General features: G+C 43.0%; 1 protein-coding gene, 1 long non-coding RNA gene and 1 pseudogene across 3 annotated transcripts in view; 1 reads left to right on the top strand and 2 right to left on the bottom strand.

Moving 5' to 3' along the window:
- LOC309650398 overlaps positions 1-18,435 on the bottom strand; it is a 963,470-nt gene that overhangs the window by 236,789 nt on the left and 708,246 nt on the right. The window lies entirely within an intron of this gene.
- LOC309650388 (myosin-13-like) lies at positions 9,164-17,283 on the top strand. Its single transcript, XM_082478433.1, has 5 exons — positions 9,164-9,544; positions 14,010-14,153; positions 14,239-14,395; positions 16,221-16,248; positions 17,055-17,283. Exons 1-5 carry the CDS (start codon positions 9,284-9,286, stop codon positions 17,203-17,205), a joined length of 741 nt encoding a protein of 246 aa, XP_082334559.1. The 5' UTR covers positions 9,164-9,283; the 3' UTR covers positions 17,206-17,283.
- LOC309650382 (UBX domain-containing protein 4 pseudogene) lies at positions 10,931-13,013 on the bottom strand (annotated as a pseudogene). Its single transcript has one exon. The product of its transcript is annotated as a UBX domain-containing protein 4 pseudogene (transcript).

Raw genomic sequence — 18,435 nt, 5'->3', positions numbered from 1 at the left:
TGACAATTTTATTACATCACCTCCCAGGCCCCTGAGTGATCAAGGAAAAGTTGAAGTCTATTCAAGATACTAGATTAAATAAATCAAGATAATATATAATACATTTTAGAAAGTTTTCCATCTATAATGGATTTTTTAACAAAATAAATTAATGGATAAGAATAGATGGGTTAGATGAACCTAGAGATTATCACACTAAGTGAAGTAAGCCAGACAAAGACAAATATACGATATCGCTTATATGTGGAATCTAAAAAAAAAAAAATGATAGAAATGAACTTATTTACAAAACAGAAGTAGACCTACAGATATAGAAAACAAATTTATGGTTACCTAAGGGGAAAGGGAGGTGGGGGATAAATTAGGAGTTTGGGATTAACACATACACACTACTATATATAAAATAGAAAAACAACAAGGACCTACTGTATAGCACAGGGAACTATATACTCAGTATTTTGTAATAACCTATAAGGGAAATGAATCTGAAAAAGAATATATAGATATATATGTGTGTGTGTGTGTGTGTGTGTGTGTGTGTGTGTGTGTATATACATACATGAATCTCTTTGCTGTACACCTGAAACTAACACAACATTGTAAATCAAATATACTTCAATTAAAAAATAACGTTTTAAAAAAAAGAATGGATGTGTTAAATGGCCAATCTTACGTTTTCCGGAGATTTCTGAGAAGAGGCGCACACCACCTCATGTTTACGATGCTGGGTAAAGGAGACGTACTTAGTATCCATGCTATTGATCATCCATCGCTTGACAATTCACCCTGTGGCTCTGCCCTTCACTGACCTTCTTAGCACACTCTGCCCCAGTTCTGCTCAGCCTCTAGGACTCTCTAAGTCTCAAAGATCTGTGTCCAACGTCAAAATCCCTACGCAGCTGACTTGGCATTATACAGCCTCCGCTGGTCATTTATCCAAGTAACTTAACAAGAGTGAAAGATCAGGGCTACGATGCATTTACATCTAAGGAGTAAATGGTGATCCCCCAATACAGCCACGTTAGAGTGCTGGGCTTGCGCATTTGGGAGTATAAAGGGAGCTGGGGGGGGCCACAGTTTCGAAACTGCTTCGACCACAACATCGCAAGGTAAGTGCTCACAAGTGCCCGCTTTTTTGCTCCATGTAGCTGTGATTATACCTGATCAGGTTACCTGGAGAGGAGAGAAGGCAACACAGCTGCCTTTGCTGAGGGCCTACTAAGCGTAAGGAGCTGTGTTACGGGCAATATGGGAGACAAGATGGCGAGGCCTTTCAAGAAGCTTCTACAAAGAGTAAAAAGACAAGAATATAAGCAATTATGACACCAAAAAAAAAAAAAACTAACCTGCAGGATATAAAACGAATATAATACGTACTTACCCCTCTAATTGTTTAGGTCAGTATTATAATTGCAGTTAACAAATAAACATGCTAATTTGTGATATCTCTTCTGTGATTGCCTTGAAGTAGTATTTGAAATTTTTGTGGTTGGTTATGTAAATTTTTTTCTTGTGTCAGGATTTCTGGGAGATGATTGCGGGAAGAAATTCTCCCATGCATTTTATCCATCTCAGAATGCATCCTAGTTTGCTTATTAATGACCAGTTTCCAGACTGCTCATGCATGGCATGCCTTGTGGACTTTGGGCTGGGTCATGTCTGACACTGCAGGAGCATCCCTCAGAGGGATTCTATAGCTTTAGGAGCTTGCGATGCTTTGATTTCTGGCCACCATCTTCACCAGAATACCTTCTGTCATACATTCACAGGGTTAAGAGAAATCTTGGGGATTTTCTGGTCCATCTGTCTCATTTACAGAAGGAAACCAAAGCTCAAGGAAATTACAACAGCTACTTTACAGAGCTGGCATTAGAAAACCGAGGTTCTGCCTCCAAGTGTGATTTCGTTTGAACCAAGGATTCAGAATATGATACTTAATCATTTAATCTTTTCCTGAGTAAGTTGTGAGAATTTTAGGATATAGCTGGAGATTATTAGAGACTCATAAAAGGAAGAGACCAAGAGTACGCGACCAAAGTAGGAAAGCAAGTGTTGAAATGTCTCTTCCTGCCTAAATGGTATTTGACGACATGTTCCCCAGGTTCCATAAAAGTACTGTGTGGTAAATGGGAAGTTTAAGTTAAATTTGATATTGAAAATTATTCAGACTCTTATGGTATCCTGAGATCTTCATGTAGGTTATAAACTTCTGGACTGAGATTCCTTAGTCCCAAATAAGTTATCAGCTACCCTACCTTCATCTTCTCCAAGAGAATATAGGATATTTAAGAGAGTGCCCTTCCTAGACCTCTTAAAGAAGTCTTGCCCATAATTCACAACTTTTCTCTCATTGCCAAAGAATTCAACTTCTGGTCTAAAAGCATCCAAGTTACAATCCGGATCATTCCCCTCCCTCCCTCCTTTCTTTTTTGACCCCTCACGGCCCCCTACCCTCAGCCGGAAGCATCATCTCTCTAAGTCCCCATAACACTTCATTTAGACGCTTACAGAATTTGTATTATTCTTCCTTGTTCAAAGATTTATTTGAGCATTTCTCTTAACTGTTCCTAAATTTTGCATTCCTTTAGGGTAGAGCCTGTCTTTATCCTTTTTTATACCCCCTTAAGGAGCTGACATGGTACTTTGCACACACAGAAGATACTCAAAAAAATTGTTAATCAGTGCTGTAATTACCCAATTATTTAAAGAATGATGACTTAACCGAAGGGAAAAATGGAAAATATATTTCCATCCCACACCATCCACTGTGTACTATTTAAATGTAGCTAAACTTAGAAAAGTACAATTTCTAGATTTATTTAAACTCTTCATAGTTCATTTGTTCTTTGTTTTGTATAGTTTTGATTTCTGGAATCACTCTCAGAAGCCACTTCATTCCTGAAGGACACTAACCATTGCTTTGGAAACCAAGAAGGTAAGAGTCACTTTCATCTTGATTGGGAATACAATAATTGAAATTAGCAAACAGTGTTTTACACATTCTCATTCTTGCCACACTCATAGGAATCTGAAACTGATGAAATTAAAATCCATTACTTAAGTATCTCTAAAGGCAGATTACAAAATATGCAGCTAAGGAAGCAGGGCTTCCCAAATTTGCTCATCACACTAACAGGAATAAAACACACTGCAGAACTTTGACACACAAGCTCCAGGTCAATATACTTAGGTTGGCCCCAAACATGATGTTCGTAGGCTCAAGATTCAGTCTTCACACAAGTCTAACTTTGCTGTTTTTTGAGCAGAGGCCACACCCGTGAATCCCCTCAGCTGTGTCTTTACTCACAAATGATGCTGAGAGAATAAGGAGAAATGGATTCAAACCTATGTCCACTGTAGTAATAAAAAAAAATTACTCCCCCACCTCAAGATTTGTGTTTATTGGAAGTAATTCTAGATGAATTAGGACCAAGGAAACCAAAGTATAATTAAGTCATGACCACACCATTGCTGACAAGATGCAGTAGCTGAGAAGTTCCCAGGAGAGGGCTGAAAGTTGAGAGCAGTGTCATAGTGCACTGACAGCAGTAAGAGGTGTTGGGGAGCACTCAGAAGGTGGTGCTGGAGGTCAGGGAGACTGGGATGGCCATCCCCATTGGAAGACCCCTAAAGACAGGAACAGAGGGGATGGTTGGAGGGACACAGCTGTGTAGGGCTGGAAGCAGGTCAAGCTCTCAAAATCAAGAAGCAGATAATTAGAGGACTTTCTGGGGGTAGAGTTTCCAGGGACACGATGAGTCATGCCAAGAGAGTTGGATGAGACCTAACAAGGGAAAGTTTTATCAGCCAAGAATACATGGTTTTAGCCCTCGGTCCCAGAGTACAGTTGTATAAATATGGGGACAAGATCTGACTTAGCAACCGGACGCACACAGCGTGCGTTGAGGGGCTTTGCTTGACAGTGAGTGGTGAGCCATCGGTGTGAGGAGGCTGCCAGAGGGCATGACACCTAGGTCAGGAGAGGTGAGGGCACATGCTGATGGAGGACAACATGTGGTCTGGATGTCACACTTAAGAGATTAACAGGAGTGAGCTCACTGTGATGGTAAAGGAGATGCAGAAGCACATCACGGAAGAAACAGATGAAGACAGCACTGGGGCTACTTAGCCTGGAAAAGAAGAAGCTGAGGGACTTCCCTGGAGGTACAGTGGTTAAGACTTCGCCTTCCAGGCTCAATCCCTGGTCTGGGAGCTAAGATCCTACATGCCTTGCAGCCAAAAAACCAAAACATAAAACAGAAGCAATACTGTAACAAATTCAATAAAGACTTGAAAAATGCTCCACATTAAAAAAAAAAAAAAAAAAAAAAAAGCCAAGGAGAACCCAGAGCAGCCATCAAGTGGGTGAAAAGTTGTCTTGTGGGGAGAAGGTTTGAACTCTTTCTGTTGTTACCAAGAGCCGAAAGGAGGATCAAACATCCTGAAGTCACAGAGAGCCAGATTTCAGTTTAAAGCAAGAAGTATCTTTGGCCTGCAGAAACTACCCCAAATGATTTTCCAAAATTTTCAAAAGGGAAAAAAGTCATCCTGAAGGCATTTGAGTAGTCTGGACAACACATTTGCAAGAATATCGCTGATACAACTCATGCATCATCTAGGCAGTAAAAGTAGGAGATACTGGATTCTGAGTCATGGTTAGAGCTGTGGGTGGAAGAAGAAAAATCTTCACCTCAACACACGCAGTGACTTGAATCCCAGACGGAAAGTCTTGTTTTTCTAAGAGACCTAAAGGTATAGTTTGACCATGAGTCACTGTAGTCTTTCCCCAACTTCAGACTTCATTCTTATACTACTATCACAAATTTTGCAATACCCACTTAAGACCAGTACTGCTAATTCACTTAATATTTTGATTTACCTTGATTCCTTTTTCTTCTTAGATGTGTTTTTCAGTTACCCTATTTGCTTGCTATGAAAGTCTGGACCGTCTATCTCAGCATCAGCTGAGACATTTAGATATTCAAAATCTCAAACTCTACTCCAGATCTGCTGAATCAGAATATCTATTTCAACAAGATTCCCAGCTGGATTCCTAGGCCCACCAAAGTTTGAGAAACACTGCTTTATATCACTACTATAAACAGATATTTCACTGTCTCTAAGTCGTTAGAACATATTATTCTACTTTATTCTAACTTTCTTCACATTTTCACAAAATATTATCTCTAAACTTGGGATGCATCTTATAATCAATGAAAGGAGTACTGTAATTAGCAGGGTGTTTTCCTTTATTAGTGGGACACAAAATAGGTTATCTTACAATCGATGGCATCTTACATTTTGCTAAAATAAGGTAATAGACTTTAATATAACTATTAAAATTAAGAAAGAGTTGCCTAAAATCATTTTGTATTTGACCATTGGGACTATGCCATGGTTTTGGAAAGAGTGGCTTTATAAAAGCAAAATAATGCTCCCAAACATCACTGTGTTTGAGGCCCTTGAGAACAATTCAGTTTCCTCAGTTCCAACCACAGAGATTCTGTTGCAGATGAGTTTGATGTGGATCAACTTTCAACCCTTTGGGTAGCAGGCTGAACACTAAGTCAAGCTAAATGACATCAGATCATACACTTGCAGCCTGATGAGATTCCCTCACACTATAGTGCAACCATTCTCAAACTGTGGCCCATGGATCCTTGGAGATTCCTAAGAACTTTTCAAGAGGTACATGAGGTCAAAACAATTTTCATAATACCCAGATGCCATGTGCTTTCTTCACTGTGTTGACTTAATGATGCAAAAGCAAGGATGGATAGACGATCTGACACTTTATTACAAATCAAGACATGTCACCAAGCTGTACAAATAGTCATAGTATTCTTCACAGCCATACACTGACAGTGAAAAAGAATATTTTTTAATTTAAAAAGCCAGCTTCAGGACTTCCCTGGTGGCACAGTGGCTAAGAATCCGCCTGCCAATGCAGGGGACACGGGTTCGAGCCCTGCTCCGGGAAGATCCCACATGCTGCAGAGCAACTGAGCCCGTGTGCCACAACTACCGAAGCCCGCATGCCTAGAGCCCATGCTCCGCAACAAGAGAAGCCACCGCAATTAGAAGCCCGCGCTCCGCAACAAAGAGTAGCACTCACCGCAACTAGAGAAAGCCTGCATGCGCAACAAAGACCCAACGCAGCCAAAAATAAATATAAATAAATAAATAATTTTTTTAAAAAGCCAGCTTCATCGAGAAATGACCTAAAATTTGCAGCAATGGAAAGTTTTAATTTGACTACATCTCAAATTTATCCACATCTTTCTAATATTCTACATGATCAAACAGGAAGTTCATGAAAAGCACTCCCTTTGCACACTGGATTTTGACATTTGTCTCAAGGAAAAACACATGTGCAGTTGTCTGAGTTGCAAGATGAACCAGCCACTTGATTCATGAAGCACCATTTTTACTTGAAAGAATGACTAGCGGACAAACTATTGTTTCTCAGACTTGTATATCTGGCACACAGTTTCTCAAAAAGCAGTGAAGTGTGTTTATCCTTTCAAGGAAAACTACTGACAGTAATTTTTACTAATGATATAGTTGAGTTTTCAAGCAAAACTTAAAATTTTGTAAGACTTGTATCTACTATCATTAGCTTGACAACGTCCTAATATTTGAATTTTCTAATGAGATCAGTACTGATATTAATGATTGTGATTTTTTATACTGTATAATGAAACGTGTCAATATTTGGAAGTTCTGTATAATTCATTGAACAATATTTTCCAAATGATCAATGTATGATGTTTACACATGGGTAAAAGTTTCATTCAAAGTTCAACACAGACCAACAGATCATAATGTTTGTTGATATGGTTTCAGATTCCACATTGCAACTAGCCTTTAAGGAACTACCACAGAAACTACCACGTGTCAAGTTTTGGTATAGTATCTAAAAAGAATTTCCACAATTATGTGAAAGGGCAATTAAAATACTCTTTCCTTTTCCAAATTATATATCTGTGAAAGATTTTCTATATCTACTTTAACCAAAAAACAAAAAACAAAAAAACAAAAAACCTTACAGCAACAGACAGAATACAGAAGCGAGCATGAAAACCCATCCATCTTCTACTCAGCAGACATTAAAGTGAGTTGCAAAAATGAAAAACAACGGTACTCTTGCCACTAATTTTTTTGTTTTGGAAAAGATAGTCATTTTCATAAAAATATGTCATTAATGTTAACATGCAATGAATTTGATAGGAACTTTAAATGAATTAGATTTTCTCAATTTTGACTTCTAATACCATAAATATTGGTAGATATGACCTGCATAAACCAAACTCACTGGGTTCTCAATGGTTTTTAAGAGTGTGAAGGGGTTCTGAGAAAACAAAGCTTGAGAACTGCTGCTGTCGTAAAACTCACTTAAGCCACAAAAGTAGGGACTATCTTCACAGATGAGGAAACAATATGGATGAATTCTTCCTCTCCACCAGGCAGTAACTGAGAAAATTTAAACCGCATGAAGCCTGCAAGCCAGAGGTCCTCTTTGCGGTGCTATATTGAGTTCCAATCTCTTAACTATGAAAACTTAACCACGAGCACACAGATGGTTCAGCAGAACCACTGGCCAAAGTAACATCGAAATGCAACTTATCCTGAATAAGATCCAGAGGGAAGCAGTTGCTCCTCTTTCTGTAGGACTAGATCCCCCTAGAATCTCAAGGAGGGATATTGAAACAACAGTCAGTTACCAATGAAGAGTAATTTCATAAAGTGTAAGATTGAGGGCGGGGGAAGTTCCAAGAGACAACCATAAAATGTTCAATTTTCCCACTTTTAATAGGAAACATAAAAGGCTTTATTCAAAACATATGACCTATTTCTTAAGAGAGATATGGGGATACATGTGTGTAATTGAACTCCATTTTATGGTCACTTACAGAAGAATGTATGGAAAGGAAAAAGCAGAGAAAGAAAGGGAGAAGGGGAAGAGGTGTGGGGAAAAGAAGTAGAGGGTCAGGAAGGATACGGGAAGAGGTCCAGAGGGAACAGGAAAAGCAAATGCAGATGAGGAAAAGGAACCAGAAAAGTCACACAACCTGCAGGGGCCTTAGAAATGAGCTAGGCTTGCTTCTTCATTTTAAGTGAAATTAGTGGCCCAAAGAAGTTAAGTGGTTTGACCAAGTTCAGTGCCGGGACTTTAAGCTAAATTTTTCTAGCTTCTAAGCAAGGAAAACACATAAAGAGAAGGTCTGTGAAAGGGGATGGTTTGGAAAGATGTGACGGGAGGGATGAGCGGGAGGGTGGACAGAGAGAGAGAGGCAGAAAGATACATAAACACACCATACACGCACATGCACACACACACACGCTAAGCAGTGAGTTCTAAAGCAGGTATTTAATTAAACACTGTTTGTCACACCCCGACACTGCTACACATAACTAAAGTTCGGAGACCCCTGCCTTAAGCCCAGTACTTCTCAACTCTACTATGCCTAGAAATCACCTGGAGATCTTGTTAAAGTGCAGATTCTGGTTTTGTAATGCGGGGTGGTTCTGAGATTCTGAATGTCTAACAACTCCTCGGTGATGCTGATGCAACGTGTTCAAGGACCACTCTTGGAGTCAGAAGGCCCTACACCAGCAGTTCTCAGAGTGTGGTCCCTGGACCACAATGATGAATTCACCATCAGCTGATGAATGCACCACCAGCATTGCCTAAGAACTTGCTAGAAATGCATATTCTCAGGCCCCATCCCATACCTACTGAATCAGAAGCTCTGGGGGTGAGGCCCAGAAATCTGTGTTTTAACAAGCTCTCCAGGTAATTCTGGCGCATATTAAAGTTTGGAACCATTGCACTAGGCCATAATGTCTCCTATCACCTTGTTGCCTGTAATTGGCTAAACAAGTGTGGCAGTACTTTATGTTCAAGTCATTACTTTTCACTGGGCTATCTGAACTTTCTACTAGGAATTATCAACATTCCAGTAATTCTTTTCAGACACCCTTAAGATTTGGGAATGACACCGAGATCATGAGGCTCAAATGTGATGTGTAATTAAGGAAGTATTTTCTGAGGCCTCCTTTATTAGGCTCAGCTTGGCTTCCTCTAATTGGTTTAGACTTCCACACCTGGAGCTGGACTAAGAGATGTCCCCTCAAACTTTTTTCTTGGAGTAAGATATCTCCTTTAGCTCACCCCCACTTTCCCACTCTAGGCCCCTATACCAGGTCCTGGATTCCTCAGAACGTAGGTTAATCCCAGGAACTTTTGAATCTGGCCCCCTGTCTGAATGGAAATAACAGGATGGAGCTCCCCAAAGCTCCAGACTCAGCAGCCCTGGTCTTCCCAGCCCCTGCAGTCATGAGCTCTGATGCAGAGATGGCCATTTTTGGAGAAGCAGCTCCCTACCTGTGGAAATCAGAGAAGGAGAGAATCGAGGCTCAAAATCGCCCATTTGATTCTAAGAAAGCTTGCTTTGCAGTGGATGATAAGGAATTTTATGTGAAAGGTATGATCCAGAGCAAGGAAAATGACAAAGTCACAGTCGAGACCCTCGACAACCGGGTAAGTGTTGATCTCAGATGTCCTTGCTAACATGGGCATCCCCCTTTGCCTTTGGAGTAGAATAGTAGAAATTGCATGCTGGCCCATAGGAATCTGAAGATAGAACAAGACTCACATTGATCTATTCTGAGTGAAGTCGCAGGTAAAAACTGCCATGGCACATACCTTTCCTCTGGCTCTTTCCTTCGAGGACTTGGGCTTTGAGAGTTTTTATGATGTTTGCTTTGGAGAAAGGGGAAGGTGGTGGTGGAAGAGTTTGGACTGTTTAAGGGAGAGATTGATACAGATTGCTGCTGGATGGGCGAATATACCAAATAGACCTCTCTAGGCTGCAGAGTGACTTACAGAGGGAGCTCCAGAGGCAATGCCTAATTTAATGCAGAGAATTACAGAGCACCATTCAATTCAATCCTTACTGGACACGCACCATGTCTAGGTCACAGTGTCTATCACTCTGTAAATATGAGCAAATCTCAGTCCTGCTTCCCCAAAGTTTATCATCTAGTGTAGGAATCAAGAGTACATGGTGGGTATGGGGACTTCCCTGGTGGCACAGAGGTTAAGAATCCGCCTGCCGATGCAGGGGACACGGGGTCAATCCCCGGTCCCAGAAGATCCCACATGCCACGGAGCAACTAAGCCTGTGCGCCACAACTACTGAGCCTGCACTCTAGAGACCGCGAGCCACAACTACTCAGCCCGTGCGCCACAACTACTGAAGCCCGTGTGCCTAGAGCCTGTGCTCTGCAACAAGAGAAGCCATGACAATGAGAAGACCGTGCACCGCAACGAAGAGTAGCCCCCACTCGCCACAACTAGAGAAAAGCCCGTGCGCAGTAAGGAAGACCCAACGCAGCCAAAAATAAATAATTTTTTAAAAAAAGAGTACATGGTAGGTATGAATCGCAGTTCACAAATTCAAGCATACAAGACAGATGACGATGACGATGATGACGATGATGATTGTTATTATTAAACTTAACCTCTGGTGTCAGCCTCTTTTCACAGGGCCGGAAATAAATTTTCTGGAGTTACTATTGGGGTCCCCTCCCCAGAGCCATGCCACATTTTCAGTAATACCACATGGGGTGTCACTGCCCCCCTGAAGGATTGCTAAGAAACAAGCCCCAGTTTCTTTTTTTTTTTTTTTTTTGGAAAAGATTTTTTTATCCAGTGTTTAAGTAAGATTAAAAACTACAAGATTTTGCTTGCAGCTGATGAGCAAGAAGAGAAAAGTTAAACCCAAATTATCATCTGATTGGCTAGTTAAAACGCTCTGACTCAAGATCAAATTATTCAGTGACACACCAGTTACTTTGTGTGGGCTGAGGATTTCTGGAGCAAAACAGCCCTAAACAAAACATATCATCTGAGAGCACAGGGCTAATGGGCATATGAAATACTAAACAAGAAAGCTGATACAGGGAGGCTGTCGCAGACCTTTTGCTATTTTAGGCTTCTAGCAGTTGGTTACCATATACAAGGACCTAGCAGCCAGTTATTTTATCTCTTGACTTATCTGAGGTTAAACAACTTTAACCCACTAAGCAGGAATAAAGAGACACTTTGTAGATGAGTTGGAAAACATAAAGCAGTCCCACTTCTCCAGTAGAATTTCAGTTGAATTAAATCATAAGAGAAACAATGATTACTGCACATATTGTCCTTGTCACACTGCATCTGTTGAGTAGAATTTCCATTCCAAGTGTTGTTTTCATCTTCACCATCGTCTTGAGTCCTCAATCTGTATATCTTGCCCTCCTTTTTCAAGTCTTCCCCCCGTTTCTCCAGCACTCTTTTTCTGACTGGTTCCCTTTTTTCTGAGTTGCTAGAGGATGCAAGGTTTGAGGATTCCAATGATGCTGCTCTCACCGAGGTCTGTGCAGGAGGAGGATTACCAAATAAGAAGTTGCCAATCAATCTCCAGATGGCAAGGAATGGGTAAAGTACTGTCCCCAAGAATGTCCAAAAGTCGCCACTGGAAGAATGTACCATGGATGTAGTTGGTCTTCCTGCTGGCAACAGTACCACTGAAGCACTTGGGGCAAGTTCCAAATCCAGTAATTTCTTTTTATAATCTTCTTTGGTAAATTCCCTCCTGGGAAACATTGTTGCTAATGAAAAATTACCGTAAGTGTTGCCAACAGTCTGTGCAGCAAACTGCCTTGCTTCTTCTAGAGGAGCATCAGAAGGGAACTGATTTGTGAAGGAAGAACCATCAGGAAGATGGAATTGAATTCTCGCAACACTGCTTCTTTCTGTTGTGGAAGAGTCTCTCTTGACTTCCATTTCTGCCTGTTTGGCCAGCAGGGCAGCAGCTTTAGCAGCTTCTACTTCTTCCTTTGTCTTTGCAAAATGAGCAGCTCTCTCTGCACGGTCCAGTGCAATCTTCTGTTTTATACGCTCTCGAGCTTCCCTATCTTCTGCCTTTTCTCTGTTCCTTTCCTCTAACACTCTTTTTGTTAATTCTTCTTCTTGCTTTCTTTTATAATCCAACATTTCTTTTCCAGTTTTCCTCCTCTCAATTTCCTCCTTAATCTCTCTCTGTTCTTCCTCTTTCCTTTTCTCTTCTCTCTTTTCTTCAAGTTGTTTGGTTATTCTTTCCACTCTGACGGTGAGCTCCTCTGTAGGTCTCTGATTTGAACATCCACCAGGCTCTGGAGACACAGTGGCCTGGCCTGAAATTTCTCCTCCTGTTGCAGAATCTGACTTTGTATCAGAAGCGGGTGATGTCTCACAGAGCTCTACATTTCTGGACTGACAGTTTTCAGAAGTGTTGTTCTGATCAAATGAGGTGGATGGAGTAGAGACTGAACTTTCTCACTGGCCACTATTTGCCACTGAAATTTCACCTTTTAACGAGTGCATCTGCCGGACTTTGTGGATTCTGGTAACAAGTTCATCTGCAGGAACACTTCCTGCTATTACTTCCAAGGGAATTCCACTGTCTCCAATAAAGAAACTGGATGGAACACACACTACAGGATAGATCTGTGAAAACTGTAGGCAGGCTTCACTTTTGGTATCGATTTTCACAGCAACAAAACTGTTTGAAGATGCTTCTGTCACTTTCTCATCTTCCCAACTTGCAGCCATCTGTGTAGCCTGTTCATCATCACCTGCCACGAACACCACGAAGACCGCGCCGCTCCTCTTGGCCGACGCGATGGTGGCCGGAATGGCGCCCTGGAACCACAGCATCGCTGCCCTCGGGCACAGGCGCTCGCTCGGCGTGTTGCCGCCTCGGTCCCGGAGCCGGCCCCGCCCTCTCCGTCTTTGGGCCCCCGCGGCCCGCCTCCGGCTCCGCACCGGCGCGCAGGCCCGTCAGCGGCTCCCAGGACGCGTGCAAGCGCGCAGGCCGAGGCGCGCCCCGCGACGCATGACGCCACGCGTCGCCGTTGGCAGCGCGCCCCTGTCCTTTGTCTCGTTGGCAAGTCGGTGCGTGCGGGAGCCCGGGAGGCCGCAGGCCCTGCAGTCCCGGAAGTGGAAGGAGCTCCCCAGTTTCTGAACCTTCAGGACACACAGATTTTTCCATCTCCCTTATGCTATTTTGGATGTCCCTCTCTCTCTAGTTTAGGGCGGTGGGGCAGAAGGGCTTCCTTTCCTCAAGAGATTTGGTCTATATCAACAAATCTCCTCCCTTTTATCTTTTCGGTAAAACCCTCAAAGCTCTTCTGAGGATTCGGGCTTTTGGAAAACAAACGCTAGAAAGGCTTACAGGCTCTCTCGCTTTTATGCCCTATTTTCTACCTTTCCTGAGTAATGGAGTGCCAGTTGTATGCTTAAAGGGGAGGGAAAACAGAGAGGGGAAAATTAGGTAATAGTCTCAAAATACTGTTCAGGCATGGACCATGCTTCAAGTCCAAATGTTTTAACTATTAGGGCAGCGGTGCAAGGAATTCTGGAAGCCTTGAAAAGACAGGGGAGAGCAGAAACAGGTCATGGAAGAGGTGGCACTTCAGAAGAGCTTTGAAGGTTGCTAGATGTAATTTCAATGTAGATATATTCCAGACAAAGGGACCCACATGAGCAGAGGTATTGAGGTGGAGATTTACAGAATACACTGGAAGAGTTTTTTCCAATCTTCCAAGCTTGATGTCATTGCAGCACTCATAGCAAATGGGGTAAACAGAGGCAAGCTGCTGTGGCCTTGGCCATCCTGAGTTCCACCTGGCCACCCTGAGGCTGAAGGGCTCTATAACTTTGCACACCTGTAACCCTCTTCTGGCACACAGAATGGCATGCTGACTTGGGGCATCAGACCAGAATTGGTTATACAGTTTGACCAGTCTTCGATTTATCAAGAACAGTTATTTACGGATCATCTCTGGGCACAGAAATGATCCATAAAGTTAACCACGGTAATGGGGTAATCTCACCACAATATCTCACCATTTTCACCCCACTGGTAGGTCACCACATCGGCTCTCCCACTCATCATGTGATTTTTCCTCTCAATATCCAGACACTCACTCCGAACAGTGACCAAGTCTTCCCCATGAACCCTCCCAAATTTGACAAGATCGAGGACATGGCCATGATGACCCACCTACACGAGCCAGGAGTGCTGTACAACCTCAAAGAGCGTTACGCAGCCTGGATGATTTACGTGAGTACCCTTCAACCTCTCTTTATTCCATTTCCTTCTCTTAGTAAAGTCAAGATCCATAGCTTGAATTTTCTGATTTTCTCAGACCTACTCAGGCCTCTTCTGTGTCACCGTCAACCCCTACCAGTGGCTGCCGGTGTACAACCCTGAGGTGGTGACGGCCCACAGAGGCAAAAAGCACCAGGAGGCCCCGCCCCACATCTTCTCCATCTCTGACAACGCCTATCAGTTCATGTTGACTGGTGAGTAATTTCTTTAATCCATATTTAAAAAAATAGTTTTAATGAAGTATTCAAGTCCTTTAACTGCACTGGTTCTTAGTTAATTACTCGAGCCCTTCACAGGCTTTGGTCATCCAAACGGTGCAATGACCAAAGTGACCTCAATAGATTCAGAGGATGTCAGGATGGAAAGCCAGGGGCGCAGTATCTTCCATTACCAGTCACGGTTCTTAAGCCAGAGCTTGGGACTGAAGCCACACTAAGTACATGCTTCTCTGGGGGTGGATGTGAAGCACAAGGAGATGTGCTGCCCCCACCTCCAAAGAAACCCCCAACAGGAACACACTTGGAAGAGAGACTATATTAGTAGCCACTTAGGAATGCAAAGTTGGAGAAATGGGCACAGCAACTTCCCTTCACCTGTTTTCTCAGGCTCCCTCTTTCTCCTCCTTAAATTTCTAGAATAGCAGATGAAATAGCAGAGATGTGGTAATACTGTCACCCTTGTCATGCCTAACATCACTTCAGTCTGTTCAACTTTCACCTGATTTGACTTGGTGCAGAGAGAAGAAGTAGAAGCAAGCATCTGAGATCTGAAGATGCTTAAAAGTCATCCAGGACAATGTGGCCCAAACTTCAGCCATTCCAATGTCACATTCGCAATCCTGGCCATTTCTGCATATTTAAAATCTTTCCTTATAGTGACTGAAGTTCCGTCCATTTCAAAAAGGAAGAATAGGGAATTCCCTGGCGGTCCAATGGTTAAGACTCTGTGCTTCCACTGCAGGGGACACGGATTCGATACCTGGTCAGGGAACTAAGATCCCACATGCCACGTGGCGTAGCCAAAAATAAAAATAAAATAGGAACCGAACAAATCTGCCCTTTGATCTGGAGGAAAACTATTTTTTAAAAAAAGGAAGAATAATATCACTATTAGTATTAGTTTCTTAGGACTGCCGTAACCAAGTACTACACACTGGGTGGCCTAAGCAACAGAAATGCATTGTGTCACAGCTCTGGAACCTGGAAGTCTGAGATCAAGGTGTCAGCAGGGTTGGTTCCCTCTGAGGGCCGAGAGGGAAAATGTGGTCCAGGCCACTCTCCCAGCTTCCGGTGGTTTGCTGGCCATCCTTGCCATCCCTTGGCTTATAGAATCATCACCTTGATCTGCACTTTCATCTTCACATTGTGTTCTCATCTGTCTCCAAATTTCTCTTTTTATAAGGACACCAGTCATATTGGATTAGGGGCCCACCTACTCCAGTATGACCTCATCTTCACTAATTACATCTGCAATGACCCTATTTCCAAATAAGGTCACATTTTGAGGTACTGGGGGTTAGTTAGGGCCTCAACATATTAGTTTGTTGGAGGGAACACAATTCAACATATAACACTCTTGTAAATGGAAAATCACGGTCACTGTCCAGAAGTAGAAAGTAAAGGTGAAAGAAAAAGGCAATGACAACAAATCAGTGTCCATAAATTCTAATTAGAAGCTGTGGCTTCTTACAAGTTCTAAGTCTGAGACTTGCTTTCTTTGTTGAAAAGGGAGATAAGAAAGTGCTATTGAGGAGGTAAAGATCTGTGAACACGAATAAGTTCCACACTGTGGGACTCACCGTTCACTTCTCATGCTGCCCACATTACACATCCAGCATTTGGGAAATCTGCACAAATTGTCTCAAAGAAGATTCGACATGCCCAAATCATCACACCACTAGTTAATGGCAAAGCCAGAACTAGAACTCATGGGCTCTGTCTACCCCCAATGTTGCCTGATTTGTATATCCTGCCTGTATGTTGTTTATTTATTCTGTCCTGCTTCCTTCTGCATTTCTAGATCGAGACAACCAGTCCGTCCTCATTGCGTGAGTAACCTGTGTTGTTGCCATGATGACTTGGAAGGGGCTGTCCATTCCTTCTGCTCTCCTTTAGCTCACTTACTTTTTTAAAAAAAAATTATTTTATTGAAGTATACTTGATTTACAATGTTGTATTAATGTCTGCTGTACAGCAAAGTGATTCAGTTATACACATATATTCCTTTTCATATTCTTTTCCATTTTGTTTTATCACAAGGTATTGAATATAGTTCACTGTGCAATGCAGTAGGACCTTGTTGGTTATGCATTCTATATCTAATAGTTTGCATCTACTCATCCCAAACTCTCAATCCATTTGTCCTCCATTCCCCCTTTCCTTGGTCCCCTTGGCAATTACAAGTCTGTTCTCTATGTCTGTGTATCACACTTTATTTTATTTTATTTTACTTTATTATATTTTATTTATTTTTGGGTGTGTCGGGTCTTAGTTGCAGCACTCGGGATCTTTTGTTGGGGCACACGGGCTCTTCGCTGTGGTGTACAGGCTTCTCTCTAGTTGTGGCAGGCGGGTTTTCTCTTCTCTAGTTGTGGCACACAGGCTCCAGAGTGCGTGGGCTCTGTAGTTGTGGCACGCGGGCACCAGAGCACGTGGGCTCTGTAGTTTGTGGCACGTGGGCTCTAATTGAGGCGCGCAAGCTCAGTAGTTATGGCGTGCGGGCTCGGTTGCCCCGCGGCATGTGGGATCTTAGTTCCCTGACCAGGGATTGAACCCGCGTCCCTTGCATTGCAAGGCAGGTTCTTTACCACTGGACCACCAGGGAAGTCCCTCTCAGTTACTTTTAAATCAACAGCGGAGAATCCGGGGCTGGGAAGACAGTGAACACCAAGCGTGTGATCCAGTACTTTGCAGCAATTGCGGTCACTGGGGAGAAGAGGAAGGCGCAGCGGCCGGGCAAGATGCAGGTGAGCAGCTTCCTGCACCTGGAAGGCTTGCTGGAATGAGTATAACTGAAACCCCAGGTGAGCCCCAAGTGTCCGCAGGGCTTTGTGCTCAGCAGAGATGCACAGCACGAGGTCCTGCCCCAGGGGGTGTTTACGGGGCAAAGCAGGAAATGGCTCCACCTTGTGGACTCGGGCTCTAGCACCAGCTCCATCAGCAACAGCCGAGTGACCTTGAACAACTCCACATCCTCCTTTGGCTAAGGAATGGTTTAGGCTAGTGGTTCTCAAACTGGAGTGCACGTCAGAATCACCAGGAGGGATCGTTAACAACGGATTGCTGGTCCCCAGGCCCAGAATTTCTGACTGAAATTCCTGTCTCACATTCAAAATCCTGGCATGTTGCATTTCTGTCATGTTCCCATTGTTCATGCCCTGTCCAGGGATCACACTTTTGAGAACCACTGGGCTGGACAGTAGTTTCCAAACAGCTCTGAAGTCAGAAAGGCAAGCAATCATGTGGGGAAGGGGAAAAGGTAAAAATTCTGCTTTCTATAAGTGGATTTCTACGTAATAATTCTCACAAAATATTTTATGCAACTTAAACATTTTTTTGAGAACCACTGTTTCTATCATATGGGTCACTTTCATTGCTCACAGTCTGTTTCTACTTCTGAACCCGAATATCTGTATAAATGGGTCCTGGTGCATGCAGGAACAGAGGTCTATATTTTACAAATCCATAATTTATAATAAAATATTATCAGAGAAGAAAGGCCATCTGGGAGATTGAGAGGTAGCGGGTAGGGCTCCAACCTGGAATCTGGTGTGGCCAGAAGCCACTTTGATGCTGTGCTAAGACTCCTTCTACGATGGGACCTTGAAGCCTCCTTGGGTGGGGTGGGGATGGGCCTGTGGGTACTCAGCACAACTGTACCTCACCAGCCTGAGCTGGGCGACATCTCTCCCTGGGACCTTCCCAGAGCATCCACACTTTTGAGTCACTGGGAAGTTACTCCAGAAGACGTCCAAAGTCCTCTCTTTTCCTCTTCTCACATATTATTAGGGAACCCTGGAAGACCAGATCATCCAGGCCAACCCCCTCCTGGAGGCCTTTGGAAATGCCAAGACCGTGAGGAATGACAACTCTTTGAGATTCGTTAAGACTCAGTCCAATTGTCAATGACCCCCAGAAAGAAAACCCTCTCCTCCAATGCTGAATATGAAAAATGGCCACATAAACTAGGATATACCTGGCCTTAGTCTACCCCCAAGCGCTTCAGATCAAGCTGC

Source organism: Balaenoptera physalus (assembly GCF_965194825.1).
Source record: "Balaenoptera physalus genome assembly, contig: SUPER_4_unloc_3, whole genome shotgun sequence".
Classification (NCBI taxonomy): domain Eukaryota; kingdom Metazoa; phylum Chordata; class Mammalia; order Artiodactyla; family Balaenopteridae; genus Balaenoptera; species Balaenoptera physalus.
This window is presented reverse-complemented; position numbering and strand designations above follow the sequence as displayed.